Genomic DNA, 24,520 nt, shown 5'->3' on the forward strand with positions numbered 1-24,520 from the left:
TTGAACATTCAGCAAACTGGGGTGGGGGGTGGGGGAGTTGATTACATCTAAAGGAAAATAACCTATCCTAATGTACATGTCTTGTTCTCAAGGAGATAAATAACCTAGGAACCCTGAAACTTCCAGACCTACAAGTTTCTCTTTCTTTTCTCTCTCTCTTTCTCTCTCTCTCTCTCTCTCTCTCTCCCTCCCTCCATCACTTTCTCCTTCCCTCCCTCCCTCTCCTTCCTTCTTTCCTTTCTTCCTTCCTTCCTTCCTTCCTTCCTTCCTTCCTTCCTTCCTTCCTTCCTTCCTTCCTTCCTTCCTTCCTTAACTTACTACATAAATGTTTTTGCTTAATTTTCTTGACAAATCCCTGCTTGTCTTTCTTTCTTGAGGTACAATTGACATTGTTTCAGCTGTACAACATAATGATTCAATATCTGTATAGATTGCAAAATGACCACCACAGTAAATCTAGTGAACATCCATCAGTATACATAGTTACAAAAAAGTTTTTTCTTGTGATGAGAACGTTTAAGATCTACTCTCCTAGCAATTTGCAAATATGCGATACTGTATTATTAACCACAGTTACTGTGTTGTACATTACATCCCCAGACTGACTTTATTTTATAACTGCAAGTTTGTATCTTTTGATCTTCTTCACTAACTTCAAAAAGTTTGTATCTTTTGACTCCCAAGCAATAACATTATTAATATTTTAGATATATTGTTTTCAATCAGAATTTTTACCATCTTCACAGTGTAGCATGAGTATTTTCCATGGGCACTAAATGCTTCAGAAACAACATTTTAATACATTTACAATAGTCTTGTGGATATGCTATACATTATTTAACCATTTCACCTTTGGTAAATATTTAAGTTATTTCTATTATTTTTCACTGGTAAAGATAATGTAGTGATTAAACTTGTTGAATGTGAATCTTGGCCTGCATTTCTGATTTTTAAGATTATAATAGATTCCTAAAAGTGAAATCCCTGGGTCAAAGTATGTAGACATCTTAACTTACACCTTACACACACAGTTAAATTTATCTTCAGAAAGAGTGTACCATTTTAGACAGCATATGAGTGTGTCCCTCCCCCCATTGCTAATCTCATAGATAAAAAATATCTTGGGTTCTCATTTGTGTTTTTTTGGATTATTCTAACTGGACTATTAAAAGCATAAAGTCAGAACCTCTTCTTGCTTTTCTTTACTGCTATAATTTCAGTACCCAGAACAGTGCCAGGCACATGATAAATATTTATTGAATTAATTAGGTAAGTAAATAATATGCTGTGCATACATCAAAACTGGACTTCCACACATTGATTGACAAGTACTTAGAGTTTCTCAACACGCTATCATCTGCCAGCCAACACGTCCATTTCAATAGGGTCACCATTATTGACAGAATACTGCTGTTTGTTTATGCAATTATTTGGAAATTTGATTATAGATTGTCTTTACTATCTTAGAAAATTTGAATAGACAACAGGAACAAATTAGAGTTCTGGTAAAGAAATATAGTTTTCATAAATTTACCAGAATTGAGACTATTATAGAAATCATAGGTATGCCAAAAGGAGCAATGTTTTTTTTGTTTTTCTTTTGTTTTGTTTTTATTTATTTTATTGGGGAAGGGGAACAGGACTTTACTGGGGAACACTGTGTACTTTCAGGACTTTTTTTCCAAGTCAAGTTGTTGTCCTTTCAATCTCAGTTGTGGAGGGCACAGCTCAGCTCCAGGTCCAGTTGCCGTTGCCAGTTGCAGGGGGCACAGCCCACCATCCCTTGCGGGAGTCCAACCGGCAACCTTGTGGTTGAGAGGATGCGCTCCAACCAACTGAGCCATCTGGGAGGATGCTCAGCTCAAGGTGCCATGTTCAACCTTAGTTGCAGGGGGCGGAGCCCACCATCCCTTGCAGGACTTGAGGAATTGAACTGGCAACCTTGTGGTTGAGAGCCCACTGGCCCATGTGGGAATCGAACCGGCAGCCTTCGGAGTTAGGAGCATGGAGCTCTAACCTCCTGAGCCACTGGGTTGGCCCCAAGGAGCTATGTTTTAGATTCGCTGAATTTCAACCTCATTGGTCCCAGCCATCAGCTACGTGTTCAATTGGATGAGAAAATATATATTGAAAAGACTGTCCAATTTTTCTATACTGATTATGAATTCATGTGCAAGTTTTAAAAATAATGTTTGTTTAAATAGTCTTCTGAAGTTTTCTTAATCTAATCTATTACAGAAGAATAACATTTTACAACTAAGTTCTTTATCAGGCGTCTGGAAATACTGCATAGCTTCTCAAATGAAAACATTTCTTTAAAGGGAAAAAATTCTGAGACTCTAAAGCCAATGTCATTTGCCTGTTTAACAGCCACCTCCCACCTCCCCCCACACACTTGCTGAATTGCAAGCTATAAAGTAACTAAACAAAGTCTAACCAAGTTCTTAATTTTCCAAGTTTCACCCTTATACCGGGGATGCTGTGCTGTACTTGGAGAGTCGCCATAGAAACAGCATGAAGTTTCTAATACCATACATATATAAGAAATATTTTTCTAAAATGTATTGTATAACTTTAATTTTTATTCTGTCAAAAGGTAGAGAAAGGGAGTTTTTTTATTTCCATAATTTAATTAATATCTCTATCCTATATGGTCACAAATTATGCTTAAGGTAGGACTCACATTAATAATTTTATTTTCAAAAATTACTGTGTATCTCCTAAGTGTTAGGCAGCACATGCTAGACTTTCGGGATAAAATGATGAATAAGTCACTGGGTCTCTCTCAAGAAATTTTCAGCCAGTAAGGAGACCAATGTAAAATTTATAACATGAAAGAAAAATATATAGATAAAATGCTTAGGAACACAATGAGAGAGCAATAACTCTACCCTGGAGACAGAGGGAGCTGCAAAGATAAGGTGATATTTGAGTGAGCCCAAAAACACCCACAAAAAAGCGTCAGCAGTTCCAGTAGGTGGGAACAGGCATCTTAAGCAGAGTGCATAGACTGATCACAGGAGAAGCAATTGAATGTGGAAATAGAGTGGGGAAGGGGACAGGAAAGGGTGGAGATGAGACTATAAAGACCTGCTAAAGCCAAGGTTCATGATTTGGTCTTCATCTTTGTGGGTTCAGAAATCCAAAGTTCAGTTCAACAGCTACTGTGTGTCAGGCTCCAATGCCAGGCACCCACACAGAAGAGAGGCTCATGAATGAGCCATAACTCTCTACCCCAAGGCTCTGATGTAGAATTTATTTCTGAAGATGTCTCTTTTTTTCGCTCTCTCTCTATTTAAAATTAATTGTGATATCATGTCTGTAAGGAAAAGTCAGCCTTAACCTCCCCCTGAATTGCTGAGAGAAAATTTGAGGCAGGTCAAGTTTAAGCAATTTGTCTTTCTTTACTCAGTAAGTGAGCTTACACAAATTCTGGCATTCTGGTCAACCTAATGGTTGGTTTTGGGGTGCAGCTATCAGGCAGGTGTTTTTCAAATGACCCAAATAATTTAAATTGTCCTTTTCTAGTTTCACTCACATTCCATTTGGACTCCTCAGGTGGCTTTATATGCCCCTCAATAATGCCAAACAAATATTCTGTTTAAACAGAAATCAATTACACCCAAAGGGCACAAGCTCATAAATCTAAATTTATACAATTTCTCAAGTATTCCTATCTCTTTTTTAACTCTTTTAAGTTGGTTTTTAATCACCAATTTAGTATATGAATATAATCTTCTTATAAACAATAAGATAGTATAGAAATAAACTAAAATCCCGTTTGACAAATCCCTGTCCCACTACCTTCCTCTGAGGTCCATCAGGCTTGTTTTTGAGAACACTGCAGACACTTCCCGGAATTCTAATCTTGGTTTTATTTACCCTGTAAATGTAGGGAAATCGTAAACCTCCCTCATTCAAATAGCTTAGTTATTAGACTGGCCCATGGGTGTGCCTGGGAACATTGATGCTTACTTGTCTCTCTGTAATAGTCTTAGTTTGTTTACAGTCTCCTGTGGCTGCAGACAACAGAAAGTTGATTTCTGTTACCCTGTAGCTGTTAACATAAAAGAACTCACTTAGCTTTGCCTTATGACTGCTGCCTTAAAACTAGGCTACTCATTAATAAATGCCAGTTTAGTTGTTTGGAAGGGTAAATAATAATAATAGAGTACTGGCATTCAAAGTGTACGTGAACACTGTCTACTTTCCTAGCTGGGGAAAAGAAAATAAATATAAAAATTACAAATTCTAAATAATATAAGTTTTAAATCAAAATTTGAAAGAAAATTTATTTTTAAATTAGCTTCATCTAGTTACTAAGATCGTATACATGTATATATAGGGTTGGAAAATTAAGTTCAGGAACATTCCACCATGTAATTGAAGTCAACTACTTTGTGTTCACTTTTATGCATATTTCATAGACTTAATAGAAGCTCTGAAACAGTGCCATTGTTAAAACATTTATAGACTCGTTCTGATTTCCTCAACCACATTTATGTTCAAACACCCACTGTTTTGGAATTTTTTCATGTTTCTGTTTAAGTTTACAGTTCTCATCTTATCATCATGACTTACCATTTATCAACCAAATTTTTAAAAAATACTTTAATTGAAAATAAGACCCACATTCTTGCCCTCTAAGAAGTTCAAGGGATTAGAGCAGATTCCAGAAAGTAAATTATAAACTGATTTTATGATTCTTTCTAAGTAAGAAAAACATGATTCAGTACTTTGTCTTCAGTGGTAAAACCCTTAGCATGTGCCAAAACTTGCTTAGGCTCTTTCTACTACTCTATATAGGAGTTGTATTTGACTATCGAACTCTACTGCATATTTGTTTTGAATTTTGAATTTTTAGACAGTCCCACAGTTAAAGACTTATCAATGTTTTTGTAAAGCCCTGGTGGAGTATTGCTCTATCTTGAAATTAAATGGAGAAAACTGGGTCTACAAATTCATTAGAGAAAAATACCATCTATTTCTCCACATACATACATCAACATAAAAAACATCTAAACCTGCAGAGTATTTTTATAAGAATCTATTTGAGTCAAACTGACAACATATGCTGGAGAGCAAGATCTCAAATGCTCCAGAGAATAACAGTTTTGCAGCTTCCTTTATGCATTTGAAATTTTGGAGGGAACATAAGGAAGATTACATGGAGGTGGGGAAAAAGCAAGGTGGGGATTAGATTAAAGGATAGTTAACAAGATTATGTGCTCTCTTGAGGGTGGTTAGGGATTGTTTCAAAGGTGTATTAACTGTGTTAACCTAGATGCACAGAAACAATGGACAGGGCTTGCTTAAAGCAAAGATAAACCTTTTACTAAACAGTTATATGCCCGAGGCGTGACTACCCACCATGACCTGCCCAGTTAGGGATTTATGATCAGATTACCCTGAGGTTACTTTCTATAGAACCCCTTTTTTCATCCACACATACTATTTGGATTTGACTTTAGCAATGGTGGGAAATACTGTTTTTTGAAAATGTTATGATTATTACAATCTCATGAATAAGTAAAATAATAACACTTAAAACCTTGTAGTCCGGGCCAGCTCGGTGGCTCAGGCGGTTAGAGCTCCATGCTCCTAACTCCGAAGGCTGCCGGTTTGATTCCCACATGGGCCAGTGGGCTCTCAACCACAAGGTTGCCGGTTCAACTCCTCGAGCCCCACAAGGGATGGTGGGCTCCGCCCCCTGCAACTAAGGTTGAACACAGCACCTTGAGCTGAGCAGCCTCCCGGATGGCTCAGTTGGTTGGAGCGCATCCTCTCAACCACAAGGTTGCCGGTTTGACTCCCGCAAGGGATGGTGGGCTGTGCCCCCTGCAACTAGCAATGGACTGGACCTGGAGCTGAGCTGCACCCAACACAACTAAGACTGAAAGAACAACTTGAAGCTGAACAGCACCCTCCACAACTGAGATTGAAAGGACAACAACTTGACTTGGAAAAAAGGCCTGGAAGTATACACTGTTCCCCAATAAAGTCCTGTAAAAAACAAAACAAAACAAAAAAACCTTGTAGTCCTCTCTATGTGTATCCTTCTGTTTTATGTACACTTACAAACACGTGCTTATTAGAAATACATATATTCATATATATATATATTTAATGCAAAAGAAAGCAGTAATGGAGGAATAGAGGAACAGACATAAGACAGAAACAAATAGCAAAATGGCAGACTTAAACCCTACCTTATCAGTAATTACATTAAATGTAAATAGATTAAACTCTCTAATCAAAGGGCAAAGATCAGCAGAATTGATTTTTTCTTTTTTTATTCCTTATTTTTGTTATCAGAGTGGATTTTAAAAAAACATGATCTAACTATACGCTTTCTACAAGAGACAAACTTTAAATGCAAAGACACAATAGACTGAAAGTAAAAGATGGGGAAAAGATATGCCATACAAAGAGTAACCAAAAGAGAGCTGGATTGACTGTACTACTATAAGACAAAATATAAGACTTTAAGACAAAAGTTGTTACTAGAGACAAAGAGGGACATTTTATAATGATAAAAAGGATCAATCCATCTGGTAGATATTACAATTCTAAACATATATGCACCTAACAACAGAACCCCAAAACACATTAAGCATTTAAGCAAAAACTGACAGAACTGGAGCAATATATCATTCAACAATAATACTGTAGTTGGAGACTTCAATGCATACTTTCTTTTTTTTTTTAAATTAAATTTATTGGGGTGACAATTGTTAGTAAAATTACATAGATTTCAGGTGTACAATTCTGTATTACATCACCTATAAATCCCATTTTGTGTTCATCACCCAGAGTCAGTTCTCCTTCCATCACCATATATTTGAAATACATACTTTCAATAATGGATTCAACAACTAGACAGAAAGTCAACAAGGAAACAGAAGACTTTAATAACACTACAAATCAATCAGACCTAACAGACATCTGTAGTACATCCCACAATTACAGTTAACAACACACTCTTCTACAGGGTTGGAACATTCTCCAAGATAGACCATAAGTTAGGCCAAAAAATAAATTTAAAGTCCTGGATCATACAAGGTATGTCCTTTGGCCACAATGGAATGAATTCACATATCAATAACAAAAGGAAAAGGAAATTCGGGAAATGTAGAAATTAACATTCCCCAATAATAAAAGGAACTGGGGCTCCTTAGAGAAATGGCTGATTCTAGGGCCAGGGCAGGGAAAATACCAGATGAGACTGGAGCATCTTTTAGTACCAGAAAGTAAGGCAGTACTGTTGTCCCTCAGTATCCGCAAAGGATAGGTTCCAGGAACCCCCGCAGATACCAAAATCCAAGGATGCTCAAGTCCCTTATATAAAATGCCATGGTATTTGCATATAATCTATATACATCTTTCTGTATACGTTAAATCATCTCTAGATTACTTATAATACCTAATACAATGTAAATGTTATATAACTAGTTGTTATATTATTTGGGGAATAATGACAAGAAAAGTCTGTGCATGTTCAGTATAGATGCAACCATCATACGCCTAACTACATAGTACACATCAGCAACAAATTAACATTAAAAAAAATATTTCCATCCATACTTGGTTGCATCTATGAATGCTGAACCCATGGAGGACCGCTTGTGCTCAAACAATAAGAAGTATAAGAACATGTCAAAGAAATACAGGAGCCAACCTGAATAAGCTCCTAGCGGCCTAAGCAAGAACAATTTGAGCAACAAAATAAGTAACGTAGTAATGGATTATAATACAAAGTATAACATTAATATATACATGAGTCTGTACAGACATAAGAGGAAGGAAGGAAGGAAGGAAGGAAGGAAGGAAGGAAGGAAGGAAGGAAGGAAGGAAGGGGAAGAAGTATTGATAGATCCCCCTTATAGAATAATTCCAAATCATTTACCTAGCTACTCTCCATTCCAAGAGATGGAGCTTAAATGCCCCTGTCGTCTTGAGAGTGGGCTGTACTCAGTGACTTGTTTCCAGAGAGTAGAGCACAGGAAGAGGATGAAAAGTAACCTTCTAGTGGAGAAACCTGGCAGAAACACTACCTCAACCAGGTGATCAAGGTAACATTATCAGTGATAAATCATACTGAGAGCATGTACCCTTGACATGAGATGAGAATGCCACTTTACCTCTGTGATCTTCTTCCCAAGAACCCATACCCCTGTCTAATCATAAGAAAAACATCAGAAAAATCCCCATTAAAGGATAGTCTATAAAACACCTGACCAGAGGATACTAAGGAGACAAGATGACTAATACAGTGGCCTAGATGGGATCCTGGAACAGAAAAAGGACATTAAGAAAAAACTAATGAACCCCAAATAAAGTGTGGAGCTTAGTTAATAGTAATGGACCAATGTTGGTTCATTAGCTGTGACACATGTACCATAATAATATGTTAACAATAGAGGAAACTGAGTGAGGTATACAGGAAACTGCCATACTAAATTTGCAACTTTTCTGTGTATCTACAACTATTTTAAAAACTTTTTTTTTTTTAAGATTTTATTGGGGAAGGGGAACAGGACTTTATTGGGGAACAGTGTGTACTTCCAGGACTTTTTTCCAAGTCAAGTTGCTGTCCTTTCAATCTTAGTTGTGGAGGGTGCCATTCAGCTTCAAGTTGTTGTCCTTTCAGTCTTAGTTGTGGCGGGCGCAGCTCAGCTCCAGGTCCAGTTGCCATTGCTAGCTGCAGGGGGCGCAGCCCACCATCCCTTTGCGGAAGTCGAACCGGCAACCTTGCGGTTGAGAGGACACGCTCCAACCAACTGAGCCATCCGGGAGGCAGCTCAGCTCAAGGTGCCCTGTTCAATTTTAGTTGCAGGGGGCACTGCCCACCATCCCTTGCGGGAGTCGAGGAATTGAACTGGCAACCTTGTGGTTGAGAGTCCACTGGCCCATGTGGGAATCGAACCAGCAGCCTTCGGAGTTAGGAGCATGGAGCTCTAACAGCCTGAGCCACCGGGCCGGCTTAAAAACTTTTAATCGTTAAAAAAAAAAGGATCTGGGCGGCCGGATGGCTCAGTTGGTTAGAGCGTGAGCTCTGAACAAAAGGGTTGCTGGTTCAATTCCCACATGGGCCAATGAGCTGTGCCCTCCACAACTGGACTCAAGGCAACTAGACTCAAGACAACAAGCTGCCGCTGAGCTTCCGGAGGGGCAGCTGGATGGCTCAGTTGGTTAGAGTGCGACCTCTCAACAAGGTTGCCAGTTCAATTCCCACATGGGATGGTGGGATGTGCCCCCTGCAACTAAAGATTGAAAACAGCAACTGGACTTGGAGCTGAGCTGCGCCCTCCACAACTAGATTGAAGGACAACGACTTGGAAGTGATGGGCCCTGGAAAGACACACTGGCCCCCAATATTCCCAAACAAAATTAAAGAAAAAAAAGGATCTAACGCCTGCCAATAAACATATTTATTGTCGACATGAGAAGCACATATGAAATACGATGGGACTAGAATTATTATTTCAACTAAAAATCTCTACCCTATATAACAACATAACAACCCATTTTAGAGATTAAGAAACTGAGGTTCAGAAAAGTTAATTTCCTCAGCTCAAAATCAAACAGCTCGTAGATTAGTGTCAGAACTGGGGTTGTAACGGAGGCCTGTCTGACTCCCATTATGGAAGACAACTCTAAATTCTGCCATTGATTTTCTTTGTAAACTTTAGATGGAGCATTACATTATCTCCTGATTCTTCTATTTCTTGCTCCATAATAACTTTCCTAGACTGTGGTGGAAATTACTTAAAGTGCCTCCATCCCCAACATGACCATCATTGTTTGTGCACTGAGAGGCATAGGCACATATATAATGAAACCTATATTTGTATCTACCACTCAGTTTAAAATCATGTGTGGGGGTGGGGAGAATGGTCTGTTACTCTACTATCTGTGCCATGTTCTTTAAGTTATTAATGTGCTTATGACACATTAAAAGCAGTATAATTGATTTCAATGCCTTAAGTAGCTTTCTTTTGTAGCTGTTTCCCTGTTCCTCACATCAATCTACTAGAACAGAAAGAATGTTCAATACTTTCAAATATTTTCAAAAATTAGAATGTGTGATAAGTGCTTCCTTCCTTTTAAGTTTCCATTTGCTTATTTAGTGTATAATTATTAAAATTTATGAGACTTTTGGTTTACCCTAGTCCCAGAATGAATACTGATGTGATACAAACTATTAAGAATGTTAACTGTAATTCATTAAGCCTTGTCTGGAGAAATAATTTTGACAAATAATCATGACAAAGAAGATCACTGATTTCTAAAGACAGTAGATATATATGCTATAAATCCAAGAACAAGCATTTCACAAAACGTTAGTAAGACAGATTTAGTGTTCAGAAGGCATTAACTATACCCCAATTAGACATGCTCGTAGAAACTTTTGCATAAGTTTTGTTGTTTAACTTATTTGCTTTTCATATAGGCAAAAAGATTACGATAACCCACTTTTTATGTTATTTTAGAATGTCATTGAGGGTATGTGAACAACGATCTTAACCAATTTTTAATGGGTCTTCCTCTCCCAGAAGCGCAATCTCTTTCAATTTCTACATCTTTCTTTTACTCTCAGGCTCTGCATGGAATTTTCCTCTCCTCTTCATGTGGATGGTGTAATACATGATCACATGTTCCTTGTCTTGTTGTCCCCTGGGTGATGTGGATACTTCTATTTCCTTCTCCTTTTTCATCTTTTCTCTCATTATGGCCTCTAACAAGATCCTCTCCAGGGTCCCTCTGATCTCTATGTTAATAGGAAAGCACTGAAATGACTGAAAGAAAGACAAAGAGAAAAAAAAAAAATCCCAAAAGCAGCTGGGAGCCCTTAGTTCTAACCATCTCTATGGAAACAATTCCACAGAGATCCATCTGGAAACAATTCTGTAGGGATCACTGGAGCAGTGGTGAACCAGTTCACCAAGGCTTACTTACAGGATAGGATTCAACTTGCAAATAGAAATAGTTGATAGACTTTTTGTTGTTGTTGTTGAGAAAAGTAGTAAAATAGGAAGCCAAATAAAAATTAAGTTTACCCCTATATAGTGTACGTTTTTTTAAAACTCAAAGCTTCCTACTTGCTATTATAATAAAAAAGCAAAAGGAATATATGTACTAATTTCAAGTTCTTTGTAAGCATTCACACTGGCAAACAGTGGAGTGCCCGATACAAAGAAATTGTGACACTCCCCCCCCCAAAAAAAAAGAAAAAAAACACACACAAACAAAACATCAAGGTGTGGTGGCAAAAAGTCATTAGAATGATTTTAGGATTGTGGCCCATACCACACAAAGTAAGTATGTGCAGTGCCAAACTCAACAAGGCAGTAAATAGATTGTTTGAATTCAGGCAAAGGGTGAAAGAGATTACAGAATTCCATCCAGCAAATCAGGTTGAAAGATTGAAAGGATGACGTAGGGATGTAACTTGAACGGAGGAAAAGAAGTCCATCCGAAGTGTGGGAGGTTGGAGACTTACTAACACAGAAATTATTTTAAAAAGAGGAGGCGGGGGGAAGGGGGGTTGTTCACAGTGTCAATGACACCAGGACATCAAGTTTCAGGCCTGTTCAAATGTCTCCAGACAATAAATTGTTAACAGCAAGGTCTCCTGAGATCACAACTCTAGTGTTTGTTAGGAGAAGTAACTTCAATTTGCCTAAAATGATGTTTGTTCCCTTAGCATGGTTAAGTTATTTGCAACCCCAGGAAGGTTAGTTCTTTAAGTCCCTGGTCCCTGGAGTAAAACCATTCATTTGGGTTCAAATCCTAGCTTCTGCCACTAGGTGCGTGACCTTGGGCAACTTTCTTACTTCTCTAGAACTCAGGACTCACTTCTCTAGAACCTCATCTGTAAATTGGGGATAATAATCTTTCAGGGTTGTATAGTCAGTGAATTGGGCACAGCGTTTAGCTCAAGCATGCTCTCAATACACGTCAGCTATTATTACATTATTCTGTTTTTTTCTGTCTCTTTTAATGATGACCACACCGTCCCTTCCCCCTTTTCTGAGGGGTATTTTGAAGGAATGGGCTCAAGAAAGGCAATACAGCACTATGACCTAATCAATTCTCACTGTCCCACACTTGACTTAAGCACATTTGAGAATGAATGAAAGCCATGAAACTGAAGGTTCCATTATATGAAAGTAACTGGCCTCCTGTCTTTACACGTTGCAGATCTTATGGAGGAAAAAATTGTTCAAGCTTCTCCACTAACAACACCCTGCTACGCCATCCTCTACGGGCTTCCCAATATCTGTAGTACAAGGTCCAGGCTTTGGCTGGGTATTGAGGGTCTACAACCTAGTTTTGTCCACCTTTCCAACCTACAGGAACAAGTGCGCTCAAACTCATTTCTTTTTCTCCCTCTCACTTCATGTATGTTCCCACGTTGGACATTAATTTGCATTGATCTCTTTATCAGTACTGCCCTCCACTCTTCCCAGAAATTGGGCTTGCATTCTTAATTTTAAAAAGGCTATAAAGGGTCACTAGGAACCTTGGTGACAGCACAATCAAAAAGTATTAGATGTCACTTGTACACGCAATTTTCAAGGATGCAAAGCTCTATTTCGAAAACCCGAAGTCGGCCGTGAACGACTGATCGGTCACTGACGTTACACAGTGGAAAAGATGAAAGAAAAGCAAGAGATAGCGCAAAGGCGAGGAGAAAGCGAGGAGCGATTTGTAGAGGAACGTGGCAGGAAAGAAATCACTCAAGAAGCCCCCCAGACTAAACCCGCTGGGGGTGCGGAAGCGCCAGGGCCAGACGAAGTTGGAGCCCTAGCTCGAGAGTCGAAATTGGGGCCTGGGGAGCACTTCTGAATCTCCGCAGCGTTGAAATACTCCTATTTTCACTGCATAATGCAAACATGGTGGACGGGGAAAACCCTCCCTGCATTTGGCAGCCGAACCACGTGGCGCCCTTTCCACGCAGACGACGCTAGGATACGGGCGGGGCCTTTATGGAATTTGTTCTTGGTGGGGCACAGTACCAGAGAACTTTTCAAACTGCGATACCACGGTTCCTTCAACACACGTTAGCAGGACGACGACCGCCACTTATCGTCCGGGAGAGGGCAGAAAGGTGGACTCTGAGAACTTGATGGTTGTACCGTAAGCAGGAAGGGCGGAAGTCTCCGCCCCTTTCTCTAACTGGACAGCCCTCGGCACCTCCCCTCCAACAGTGGTCCAGCCTACCAGTGCGCAAGCGTACTACTTGCTGCCCGCGCCAAAGCGGGACCAACTCTCTAATCTCGCGAGCACCGGGCCGGACCGTCTTCGTTGCTCTCGCTCCGCCCACCCCCTCCTCGTTCGCGCTTTCCCATCCCCCCAAGCCAGTCGCTCTGCTGCGCAGCTCCCATAGCGGTTGCCTCCGCCGGAGACGGTTGGAAGAACCGTTGTGGGGAGCGCTCCAGTACGCGAGCGACTTCTTCCTCACGATCGGACATTGCGAGCCCCGGAATCGGCGCTGTTGTCGTTGGACAGGGTATCTGAAGTAAAAGGGGGTAGGTTGGGCTGGTGGTTTCGAGAGCGGAGTCGGGAGGACGAAAGAGACGGGGAGGGGGTGCTGTGGGGGTGAAGTGCGGAGGTCGCCGCTCGGAAGAGGCCAGGCTGCGCCTCCCAGGCGATCTCCCACTTCCAGGAGGGCGGCATGCCGGGGGTGGGAGGACTTGCTCAGGTCGACTTCAGTGGACGAAGCCGAGGCCTGAAGTGGGGGGTCATCCAGCATTTCCCCTCTCCCTGCTGGTTTGGCCTCCGCCATTTTGGGTACGGTGGCGCGGCCACCTCGGCTTCCCGCCCTTCCTCTCTCTTTTTACTTTCTGCCCCTCAGCTTCCGAAAACTGATTTAGAAGGCCAAAGGGTGGTCAGAGCGCCCTGGAGGGGGTGAAGGTGGGGAACGAAACGAGCAGGGAAAGGCCGGGCAGTTGGGTGGGGGGAGGACCTGGGCAGGCGGGCGCGTTCCCGATGGAAATGGCGCGGGATGGGCCTGGCCTCCCACCGCGGCCTCCCTTCCTCCGCAGTCTCGGATGGGCTACCTGGGCTGGCGGGACTGCGAGTGACTTCTGATGCAGATTCTCAAGATGAGAGAGGCTGGAGCTGGGGGAGGAAAGCCAATGGCGACGAAGGCGCTCAACTCCCAAATCCAGGACAAAGGAGGCAGACGGTCTCCTTTGTAATTCCGCCGCCCGGTGGCGAAGGATTTTAAGCCAGGCTTGGCTGCCGGACGGGGAGGGCGGGTAAAGGGGAGTACTCTCCCTAGCTTTCTGGTCTCTAGGGCAGCTAGATAAACGAAAAGTCTCCGGGGAGGAATAAAGGACGCTTATCTGGCCCTTATATTCCAGATTCGGAACTTCGAAAAGAGTACGTACTCATTTTCCGAAGGGTTTCTTTTTCATGCTTATCTTAAACGTAAAGACTTTGTGGGTAATTATTTTGTAAGCAGAAAAGTGGGTGACTTAGAAAATAGGAATGTGAAATGGGCATGTTTCAAATAGGTCGTCTGGGCCCAGTGAACTATGACTATGATACGGCTTATTGAACTTTTGGGCGGGGGTGGAATGGTTTAGCAATGATTTTTGTGTAGTTTTGGCACGTACTGGGTTAGAACTTACGTAGTTTTTACATTTGAGAAACGGTTAAAACACAAACAGTAATGGCTTAGGGGTGTGTGCGTGTGTGTGTGTGTGTGTGCTGAATTACTGACTTAAATCTGCAAGAGTTGTATTTTGTGCGAAGACTGTTGGCATTAGTATAGGACTATAGTAATATTTTGACCAATAAAATACATTTACTCAACAGAAAAACAAATCCAAGTCATGTGGTTGCCATGATTTTTGGTCCTTATAACACAGGAGAACTGGCTAGGTGATTTTCAAGGTACAAAAGGGACAGGCAAGACATGAGAAGAGTTTCCCATAATGCATATGGGTCTTTACAAGAAGTCTATTTTCTACTTTTCCAGCTTTAAAAACAAAAACATTCTTTTTGAAGATGTTTTATGATTTTAGTGGACTTTGAAAAGACAGCCCAGAGTTATCCTATAAAGTAATATATGATATAACAGCTTTCCTAATTGGATTGCCCTAGAAATCTTTTTTCTGCCCTTATCTGCATCAGAATCTGGAAATCCATCTAATTGCCTTTGTATTTTCAATAACCATGCTCTTTTTTGGTATCCTTATTTTGATGAACAAGCCGCTGAACTGTAGTAGATGGTAACTTTCTTCTAGAAAAAACTCATTTTTAGTGACCTCACCTTTATGTATTAGTGGTGTCTTTTTTAATTCAAAATTGAGCAAGCACATTGGAAGGGGGGAATGATGAAAAACCATTTCAGTTAAACGTCACCACTTTTTTGCCAAAATTTGAAGTTCATTCTCATGTTTTAGTACCAGTGGGCTACCATTTAAAAAGTTACTTATGGATGCATCAAAGCCTTTTAAGTATTATACCTTGGAAGATACTATAATCTCTTGTAAAGATATTTTATATTTCATTGGCCTTTGTTAGGTGCATTTTCTTAACAGCTTTGAGATAAAATTTGCGTAACAAACAATCCATTTAAAATCATGCAATATGCGTATGTGTTTTTTTGTGACTGGTGTCTCATTTAGCATGTTTAGAAAATTACAAAGCTGACTACAGTTATCCTAATATTTCCACTGATGATGTTTTTAATTAGTCCTTTTTTGTGATTTTTTATTTTTAAACACTTGTCATTCTTAAAAGCAGAATTGAGATGGACTGTCCTGAATAATTAGTAAAAACTATTAGTTTCTGAGACATCTTTATGAAGGTACTAAAGCAGATTGTCTTTTTGTATGACTATAGCTTGTCTTGGTTTTTGTTTTGTAAGTAGAATTTTAGACTCTAACATCGACTTTTGAAGAGAAAATAGTATGCCTTTTATTATTTTGTACTCTACATACATATAGGAAGGAGACGTGCCCTATAAAAGTTTCTTCCGAATCTGGTGAACTTTTCCCCAATTTAAAATTTAACTTTTCCTAATTTAAAACAGTTCAGTGTGTATGTCTGTTTTTGTTTTTAGACATAGTACTTTAGTTGTTTTTATATCGATGTCATTGGTATGGGCTGATCCAAAAAATCAAAACTAGTTTTCTTGCTAGTGTCTGTTGGAAAGTGCTAAGATTTGTAGTACGGATAAGTTGATTTCCTTTTTTGTGTGTGTTTGTTCCCCAAAACAGTAGCTTTACATTGGGGAAAAAAAAAGTGCTAAATGATAAAAAGCACCACACTAATGTCTTTTCACAACAGTTTAGATTGACTTTGCAAAGTTCTTAAATTTTTCATGAGAAATTAACGTGATGGATACTCTCTCCCTCTTGTCTTAAATCGCCCTTTATAGGAAATGGCTGTTATTTAAATTGGTGCTATTTTTTTAAAATGTTTGTTTATTTTAAAAAAATTGGTAGGTCTTCATAATGTCTCAACTTTTTTCCCTAAACAGATTAGGGGCCCTCTTCTTTCAGGGCTACTACTATATTAGAACAGTGTTTTAAAATCATCTAGCTAACATATTGTAGTAAACATTTCCCAAAACCCTGGCTTTTTTTCTCTGCTTTAGATGATTTCTAAGGAAACATGGAAATGTAAGCTTTTGTTGACTTTGGAAAAGACTTGTAACAAACAGTCCTTACTCCTTTGAAGACTCAGTAGTTTTCTATCCTTTAAGGTTCAATTGTTTTGTTTGTGGTACATTTCATTGGTTCTACAAAGCCTCTTCAAATCCAGTAACACTAGCCACCATTGAGGGGTCGTCCTGTCTCAGACCACTGCTTTATTTTACAGTTGGACACAGGGGTTAAGCAGTTTGCTGAAAATTAAGTAGCCAGTGAATGACAGACTAGGGATTCAAACCCAGAGTTTTTTATATCTTAAAAGGTTCATACCAGTTATTTGTGTGCATAAGAATAAGATGTAATGTCAGATAAAAATTTATGTTCTTCCCATTTTGGGTCTGTCTAGAGTGTCACCTAGGATACTTGCTTTAAAAAACAACAGGTCCCAGGGGTGGTGATTTATATGCAGAGATATTTGATTAATAACCACATTTGAAAATTTCTACATTAGCTTATTTTAACTGCGTAGATGCTAGGAAAAAGAAATTTTACTCTTTGCAGATGCTGCCCCTAACAGTTGCACTGCTAATTAGATCATACTTATTGAAATTAAATATTAGTGAATACTGTTGACATGAAATAGAATCCTTGAGCATAAATAAAGGAATGAAGTTGAACAAATTGTTTTGTTTACAGGGGAGGTGGTGGTGAGGGAAAGGTTTGAAATATTCAGGTGAGTAGGATTCCTTGTAGCTGCACAGTGAAATTTGTAAGGTCTGGTAAGTTTCTGCAGCTGAAGGACTTCTGCATTAGCCTCTTTTATAGTGTTCTGGAAGTTCAAAAGAAAGGATGGTTGTCTTGGGAAGGAGACTGGGTGGATGGGTTCTTTTTGAAAGGAAAGGGCTTCTCACTGTACCCTTTTTAATACTTTCTGAATGTGAATGTTTTTACTATCTTCAATAACTTCCAAAACAGGTGGCTTCAAAAAAACTGATGCTGTTGGAAGGCATTCACCTTTGAGTGGCATTGTTACCTCAGTTTTCAAATCCAGCCTAATTCAGGCATTTTAAAACTTGCTCTTGAGGAGTGTTTAAACTAGATTTAGTTAAAATAGAGATAGGAATTTTTCCCCCTTCAAAAACAATTTGATATGTTCAGAATTACAGTGCTTCTAATAAATCTAGGCTTTTGTAATGCCATTTTTCCAACATCAAGGCATACTCCTACTTTTAACTTAGGCTCTTACTGTGAGTGGATAGTAGTACTATGTGCAATTTTTTAGTAATGAAGTTTTAAAGAATTTGCAGAACAAACTATTCAAGTGAATAATAAAACCTGGAAAATTAAAATTTTGAGAGAGGAGAAAGGCAAAGTTGACATTAAATGACAGTCAAGCAATAGGGAGCATTTGAAGACTGATAGTGGGATTATGTAAGCTATCTTAAAATTAGGCAACATATAATATTTGACCCTTAGAAATTCAGTTCAGTACTTTTTGGTGGGAGGGTTAGATTTCACAGCCTTTCCCCAGTCTTTTTGCTTAACCCCACCAAAACAGAAAGCTGTTGTACTGTTGTATTGTGGCATTGTCGCCGGAGTGTGACTGAGCTGTATGTTACATTTCCTGTTATGCATCACTGAGAGGTGTTTCTTCAGTACCTCTGACAAGAGTATATTTTGATTGACTGCTTTATGTGCTTGTTTATTTTTTATAGCATTTAAATCAAACGGTATTGAGATGGATTGGGTTATGAAACATAATGGTCCAAATGACGCTAGTGATGGGACAGTACGACTTCGTGGACTGCCATTTGGTTGCAGCAAAGAGGAAATAGTTCAGTTCTTTCAAGGTACCTCTAGTATTAGTCAAAGTTTAGTAGTATTTTAATTTTACATTATATTACTCAGTTTTTAATTTGCAAAACCCATTTATTTGGGGGACTTTTTAATTTGGGTATATCTTGGTTAATGTATTAAGTTGTGGGATGTGCTCCAGTTAATATTCAATGCAGAATGCGTAGAATATGTAAAAACTAATGTGCAATAAACTTGAGAGTAATGTGTGATAAAATGAACCATGAATTAGCATATGGAGCATAAATTTGATTCGAGCTTTTTTTTCTTTTAATATAGGTGGGCTTTTAGCGTATGTGTATAATTTTAAAAGACACTGGTCACAAAAAAAATTATGTAATCCAGTAATATTTGAAAAAATCTTCCATTTGTATTATGGGGTGATGGGGAACTAAGCTTTTTTTTGTTTGTTTTGTTTAGACTTGTTTTAAATATTTGATTCAGATGGGAATGTTTCAGCCTTTAACACTGTTCCCCTTGATGGGGTTATTTGTCCTTGGGTTAAAGGGTTGGAAATCGTGCCAAATGGGATAACATTGACGATGGACTACCAGGGGAGAAGCACAGGGGAGGCCTTCGTGCAGTTTGCTTCAAAGGAGATAGCAGAAAATGCTCTGGGGAAACACAAGGAAAGAATAGGGCACAGGTGGGGATGGAGAGTTTGGGATGGTGTTAAATTTTTATTTTTGGGGGTTGTGGGTCACTATTGCTTAAATGGGGGGGTAACAGTAACATTTTTCTGGGGTAGTTTTAAAGAATTGATAATTATCTAAATTTAACTTGGAAACTACAGATTTGGGTGGGGAATTAATGCTAATAGTTGGCTTAAATTAAAATTAGATTGTTTCCATTTTCTGTAGGATGTTGATAAATGCTTTTGTATAATCAATTTTTTTCTAAACACCTATCATGTACTAAAGGAAACAAGTTAAAATTATATTATAAATTGTTTTCAAATGACTAATTTGTCTATGTAAACTTAAGTATTATTTAAGTTTGTAGATGTTAAAATGTTAACTTTATGGTGTATTTAGGCAATTTAAATTGGCTAATGTATCTAGATATAGAAAAACTTACTGCATTTTGCCCGATATCTTAGTTACTCTAATACATTTAAGCTGAAACCTATACCTTAAACCATTTTTAAATAGGTATATTGAGATCTTCAGAAGTAACAGGAGTGAAATCAGAGGATTATATGATCCACCAAGAAGATTGCTGGGCCAGCGACCGGGACCATATGATAGACCAATAGGAGGAAGAGGGGGTTATTATGGAGCTGGGCGTGGAAGTATGTATGACAGAATGCGACGAGGAGGTGATGGATATGATGGTGGTATGTGTATCTAATGAACAAAGGTTCTGTTGTCATTTTCTTAATATTCCTGACACTTTGTCAAGAAATATAGAAATGGCAGTAATTTCAGTACCTACTAGGTTTTAAAACCTGTTCATGAAAATACAAATTCCCATGGCTAGCTGTGGGACTTGATTGATGCACATATGAGCACCTAGATAATGTATACAGAAATTAAAATGTTGACATTTTTCTGTTTGGCATAGGTGAAAATTTTGATATCTAAGTATTTTTTTGCGATTTTAATTTCCACCAAGTATTAACTGCTTTTTTTCACATGTTGGGAGTTGTAAACTTTGTAATAATAATTTGACCAGACTGCTTATCACAAAGTGTGCTTTTGTAAACTAGATTATAAAATGTATCTCTTTAAAGTGTATCCGTGTATTTCTCAAATTATGCAGGTTATGGAGGTTTTGATGACTATGGTGGCTATAATAATTATGGCTATGGAAATGATGGCTTTGATGACAGAATGAGAGATGGAAGAGGTAAACTAAATATTAAAGACATACTCATTTTTCAATTTAAGTATTTGCTTTACAACTACCTAGTCCTAATATAAGTGATTTATATAAAGTCAACTCAGGCATCTTTTAATGCATTCCTACATTGGGCTTTTATATGATGTATACTTAAAAGTAAATTCTCTTTGATGTTCAGAACACCTGTGTTAAGATCTTTTGAGGTTGTCAAAAAGGTGTAAATTGGGAAAGGTGTATAGGGAAGAAATGCTTTGTTGAAATGCTTTCTTTTCTACACATATCAGTTTCTAATCTTGGAACTTTTATTCCCTAGGTATGGGAGGGCATGGCTATGGTGGAGCTGGTGATGCAAGTTCAGGTTTTCACGGTGGTCATTTTGTACACATGAGAGGATTGCCTTTCCGTGCAACCGAAAATGACATCGCTAATGTGAGTGATTTTAGTAATTTACTAGTGGTTTTATACTTAGTCCTAGTATCTAAGTTTTGAAGATTCTTAGTGTTATCTTTAAGTAGTGATAAGTATTTTTGTGTCTGTTGTGTGCTGACCTATGTACATAGGATTCAAGCAAGTACAAGTTTTAAGTCCAGTTAAGAATTAAGTGACAGACTGATCATAGAGTGGTTGTGACTAGAAGATTGTTTCTCCTGTATAAAGTTTTAAAAGTGAATATGTTAACAAGTCAATACATTTTAGTAGTTTGGTTTGGCTTTCTAGGCTACATGGTGGGTGAGGAGCTGAAAATCATGGAAGTACATGCTGCTATTGATTTGAAACTGGTTGGTTTCAAATTGGTTCGAGAATCAGCAAACCTCAGCCCATGAGCCATATCCAGTCACACTCATTCATTTATTATCTAGTTCTTAAAATTTTTGCTTTAGATCTTACTAGAAACAAATTGGCCTAAGGTCCAGGTGCCTTTTAGGATCACTGAAACCTGATTAACTTATGATTAGAATTAAATGATGTATTTTGGGAGATATCCATATATAGTTGGTAGGTTTATCAAACTCCATTGTTCTGAATCGTAACACCCAATTTCTCAGCACATACTTTTAGGAAACCTGTTAATATTTCAAACAACTTTGAAATACCTTTCTTGGGAGTGGGATACTTACTCTCTCAAGTACTGGGGTTATGAAACATTTTTATTTATTTAGGGTAACCTGTTCTCTAGGTTAGAAATATTTTTCTTTTTAAATTTATTTTAGAAAAGATAATTCTGTAATTTTTTCCAAGTATAGTCTTATATTCCTAGAACCTCTGGAATGGTTAGCCTTGTAACACAGTGTAGAAGAGTTTGTTTTAATGAATGAGGAAAAACCAAGGCACGTGGTAATTTCAATACTATAAATAGAAAAATAAGTAATAAGTGTTATCTTTTATTTAGTTCTTCTCACCACTAAATCCAATACGAGTGCATATTGATATTGGAGCTGATGGCAGAGCAACAGGAGAAGCAGATGTAGAGTTTGTGACACATGAAGATGCAGTAGCTGCCATGTCTAAAGATAAGAATAACATGCGTAAGTGGAATCCTTGGCATGCTATCTTATTTCCTACCGTGTTTCCCCAAAAATAGGACCTAGCCAGACCATCAGCTGTAATGTGTCTTTTTGGAGCAAAAATTAACATAAAACCCAGTATTAATTTTTGCTCCAAAAGACGCATTACAGCTGATGGTCCCGCTAGGTCTTATTTTCTGGGAAACACGGTAGGTGAACTTGCTTATAATTTTAGGCTTTAGTAGCTTTCTAGAGGACTTTTTATTGAAGTTAATTCACTCTTAATACTTGACAGATTATTGGAGCTTAAAGTTATTAAAGAGGGAAAATAGGTATGTTGCTTGCTATTATTTGCATTTGCCCGAGTTCCCGTGCCTTTTGTAAATTATTACCACTTCTTAACCTGTATATTGATCAACTTTGGTAAGTTATTGCTGCATGTCATCAAATCTGTTTTTTAAAGCCATTAAATTTCACCTTGACCAGTGATTCCCAAATGTGGCTACACATTCAATCACTTGGTACTTTTAAGATTCTGATTCAGTTCTATGACTGGGCCTGGAATATATTTTTTAAGAAGTATACCAGCTAGTTCTAAAATAATGAATCAGCCCTTTTATAGATAAGACTGAGGCCCAAAACATGTTCTATACTTGTTCAAGGCTGTACAGTTTGAACGAAACCTAAATTTTAGCCCTATCTGGCATACATTTAGGTTAATATTAGCCAGTCACCCTTTTAAATTTGATCCATCATTTCTTTCTCCCTTGTTACTCTTTTTTTTCTCTACAGAACACCGATACATTGAACTCTTCTTGAATTCTACTCCTGGAGGTGGCTCTGGAATGGGAGGTTCTGGAATGGGAGGCTACGGCAGAGATGGAATGGGTATGTAAAGTTTTTTAAATAAGCAGAGTTAGATACTTAGCAATCAATCTAAAACTTTTTTTTTTTTTTTTTTTTTTTTAAGATAATCAGGGAGGTTATGGATCTGTTGGAAGAATGGGAATGGGGAACAATTACAGCGGAGGCTATGGTACTCCTGATGGCTTGGGGGGTTACGGTAAGTGTCATTGGTTACCGAAGTTCAGTTTGTTAGCCCCATATGTGGTACAGACAACTTAAAGTTTATGTGTTACTATATTCTACATTGATACCTCCTACTAAACAATTCTTAATGTCTTTTTTTAAGGCCGTGGTGGTGGAGGCAGTGGAGGTTACTATGGGCAAGGTGGCATGAGTGGAGGTGGATGGCGTGGGATGTATTAAAGCATAACTACCAACATAAGAGTCCTGACAACAGCATCTGGTCTACTAGACTTTCTTACAGATTTCATTTCTTTTGTATTTTAAGAACTTTATAATGACTGAAGGAATGTGTTTTCAAAATATTATTTGGTAAAGCAACAGATTGTGATGGGAAAAATCTGTTTTCTGTAGGTTTTATTTGTTGCATACTTTGACTTAAAAATAAATTTTTATATTCAAACCACTGATGTTGATACTTTTTATATACTAGTTACTCCGAAGGATGTGCTGCTTTCATAAGATTTGGGTTGATGTATTTTATTATTAGCTCTACAAGAAGTAGTACGGTGTAATTTTAGAGGACAATGGTTCACCTCTGCATAAGCTGTAAGTCTTAATAAGCAGGCATCTGGAATAGAGCTTGGAAAATAGTCTTTTTTCTTTAGTTTCTCCTGGACAACACTGTAAATATGTAGCACGTAAAGATGAGTTTAGATGGCTTCAGGAGTGTAAATTCAGCTAATTCTATATTTGTCTTTTTCAAATGTCACTTAACCAGGCATAGTTCTGAAATGTTAATCTATGTAAGAGGTATCTGGATTTCTGAATATTCACAATTGTATTACCTGGGGATGGGGGTGTTGGAAATTTAAATTCTAGCCCTAGATTTTAGAATAAAATCCTCTCAGCACTTGACTGAAGTACCAAAAAATGTATCCAAAAAAGTGGTAGTTGTGTTATCTCAAAATGTCTTAGACTAGATTAAGGTTCTCAGTGACACCAGAATTCAGTACAAGTACAAAGGTATTTACTGTGGAGTATAATTCTCAGAGATGTATTTTTGGTTTCAGCCCAACAGTTAAAGCATATGGTTTTTTAATAATTGTGTAACTTAAAAAATGTAAGAGACAAGTCCACGTTGTAGTCTTAATTAAAATGAGTCCTACAGTTGGGTTTTGCATCTGATACTTGTTTGGAGTTTTAGAGCCATTGTGTTAAAAACTATATGTAGCCAGGAAAAGGTGCTTTTTACTTTTAATCCCTTTGATCAATATCCAAATTGGCTAATGGATCAAAATAAAACCTGTTAATGTGAATTCAGTTACTGAGTTATTGAACTTGTTACTTGTTTTTGCTAGAAATGTTACTAATGTAATAAATATCCATGTGGGAGATAATAGTATGGTGTCTGTCCTAGAATGCTTTGTGTCATTTACTGATTACAAATCAAATTGGTAGAAGATGCTAAATGTGTCTAATTGAAGATTAGACAAAGTGACTCCTAAGGAATGGTTTCTGCTGTTAGGCTACATTCAGGCTACCTTCTCTATCAACACAAGCAATGATTCATCTTAACGCCTGTACCCACTCCCTTACATGTTAGGCTCATACCACTTACCTTTATGTGCTTTTATTTGCTCAGGAGTACCCTATTAAAATCTTCAAGCAATAAAAATA

General features: G+C 38.2%; 2 protein-coding genes across 9 annotated transcripts in view; one reads left to right on the forward strand and one right to left on the reverse strand.

Moving 5' to 3' along the window:
• The window catches only part of RUFY2 (RUN and FYVE domain containing 2), a 62,819-nt gene that overhangs the window by 834 nt on the left and 37,465 nt on the right, over nt 1-24,520 (reverse strand). Inside the window, exon 19 of one of the 2 annotated variants that reach the window (XR_012498511.1) lies at nt 23,331-24,502. The exons of the other annotated variant lie outside the window; for it this stretch is intronic. The gene's annotated coding sequence lies outside the window, so the exon portion shown is untranslated. Of the gene's footprint in view, nt 1-23,330; nt 24,503-24,520 lie in introns of those variants that run through there. 2 annotated transcript variants of the gene reach the window in all.
• On the forward strand, nt 13,277-24,242 carry HNRNPH3 (heterogeneous nuclear ribonucleoprotein H3). 7 transcript variants are annotated; one of them, XM_019731747.2, is made up of 10 exons: nt 13,359-13,535; nt 18,329-18,463; nt 18,975-19,113; nt 19,619-19,803; nt 20,229-20,315; nt 20,623-20,738; nt 21,700-21,835; nt 22,607-22,702; nt 22,785-22,877; nt 23,007-24,242. In XM_019731747.2, the coding sequence occupies exons 2-10, from the start codon at nt 18,352-18,354 to the stop codon at nt 23,081-23,083; spliced, it is 1,041 nt and encodes a 346-aa protein (XP_019587306.1). In that variant the 5' UTR covers nt 13,359-13,535; nt 18,329-18,351; the 3' UTR covers nt 23,084-24,242. The 7 variants fall into 7 exon arrangements, with proteins under 7 accessions (XP_019587311.1, XP_019587306.1, XP_019587308.1 ...); XM_019731749.2 differs by having other exon boundaries at nt 19,619-19,758; XM_019731751.2 differs by having other exon boundaries at nt 13,363-13,516.

The sequence above is a fragment of the Rhinolophus sinicus genome, linkage group LG07, assembly GCF_036562045.2.
Source record: "Rhinolophus sinicus isolate RSC01 linkage group LG07, ASM3656204v1, whole genome shotgun sequence".
NCBI lineage: Eukaryota > Metazoa > Chordata > Mammalia > Chiroptera > Rhinolophidae > Rhinolophus > Rhinolophus sinicus.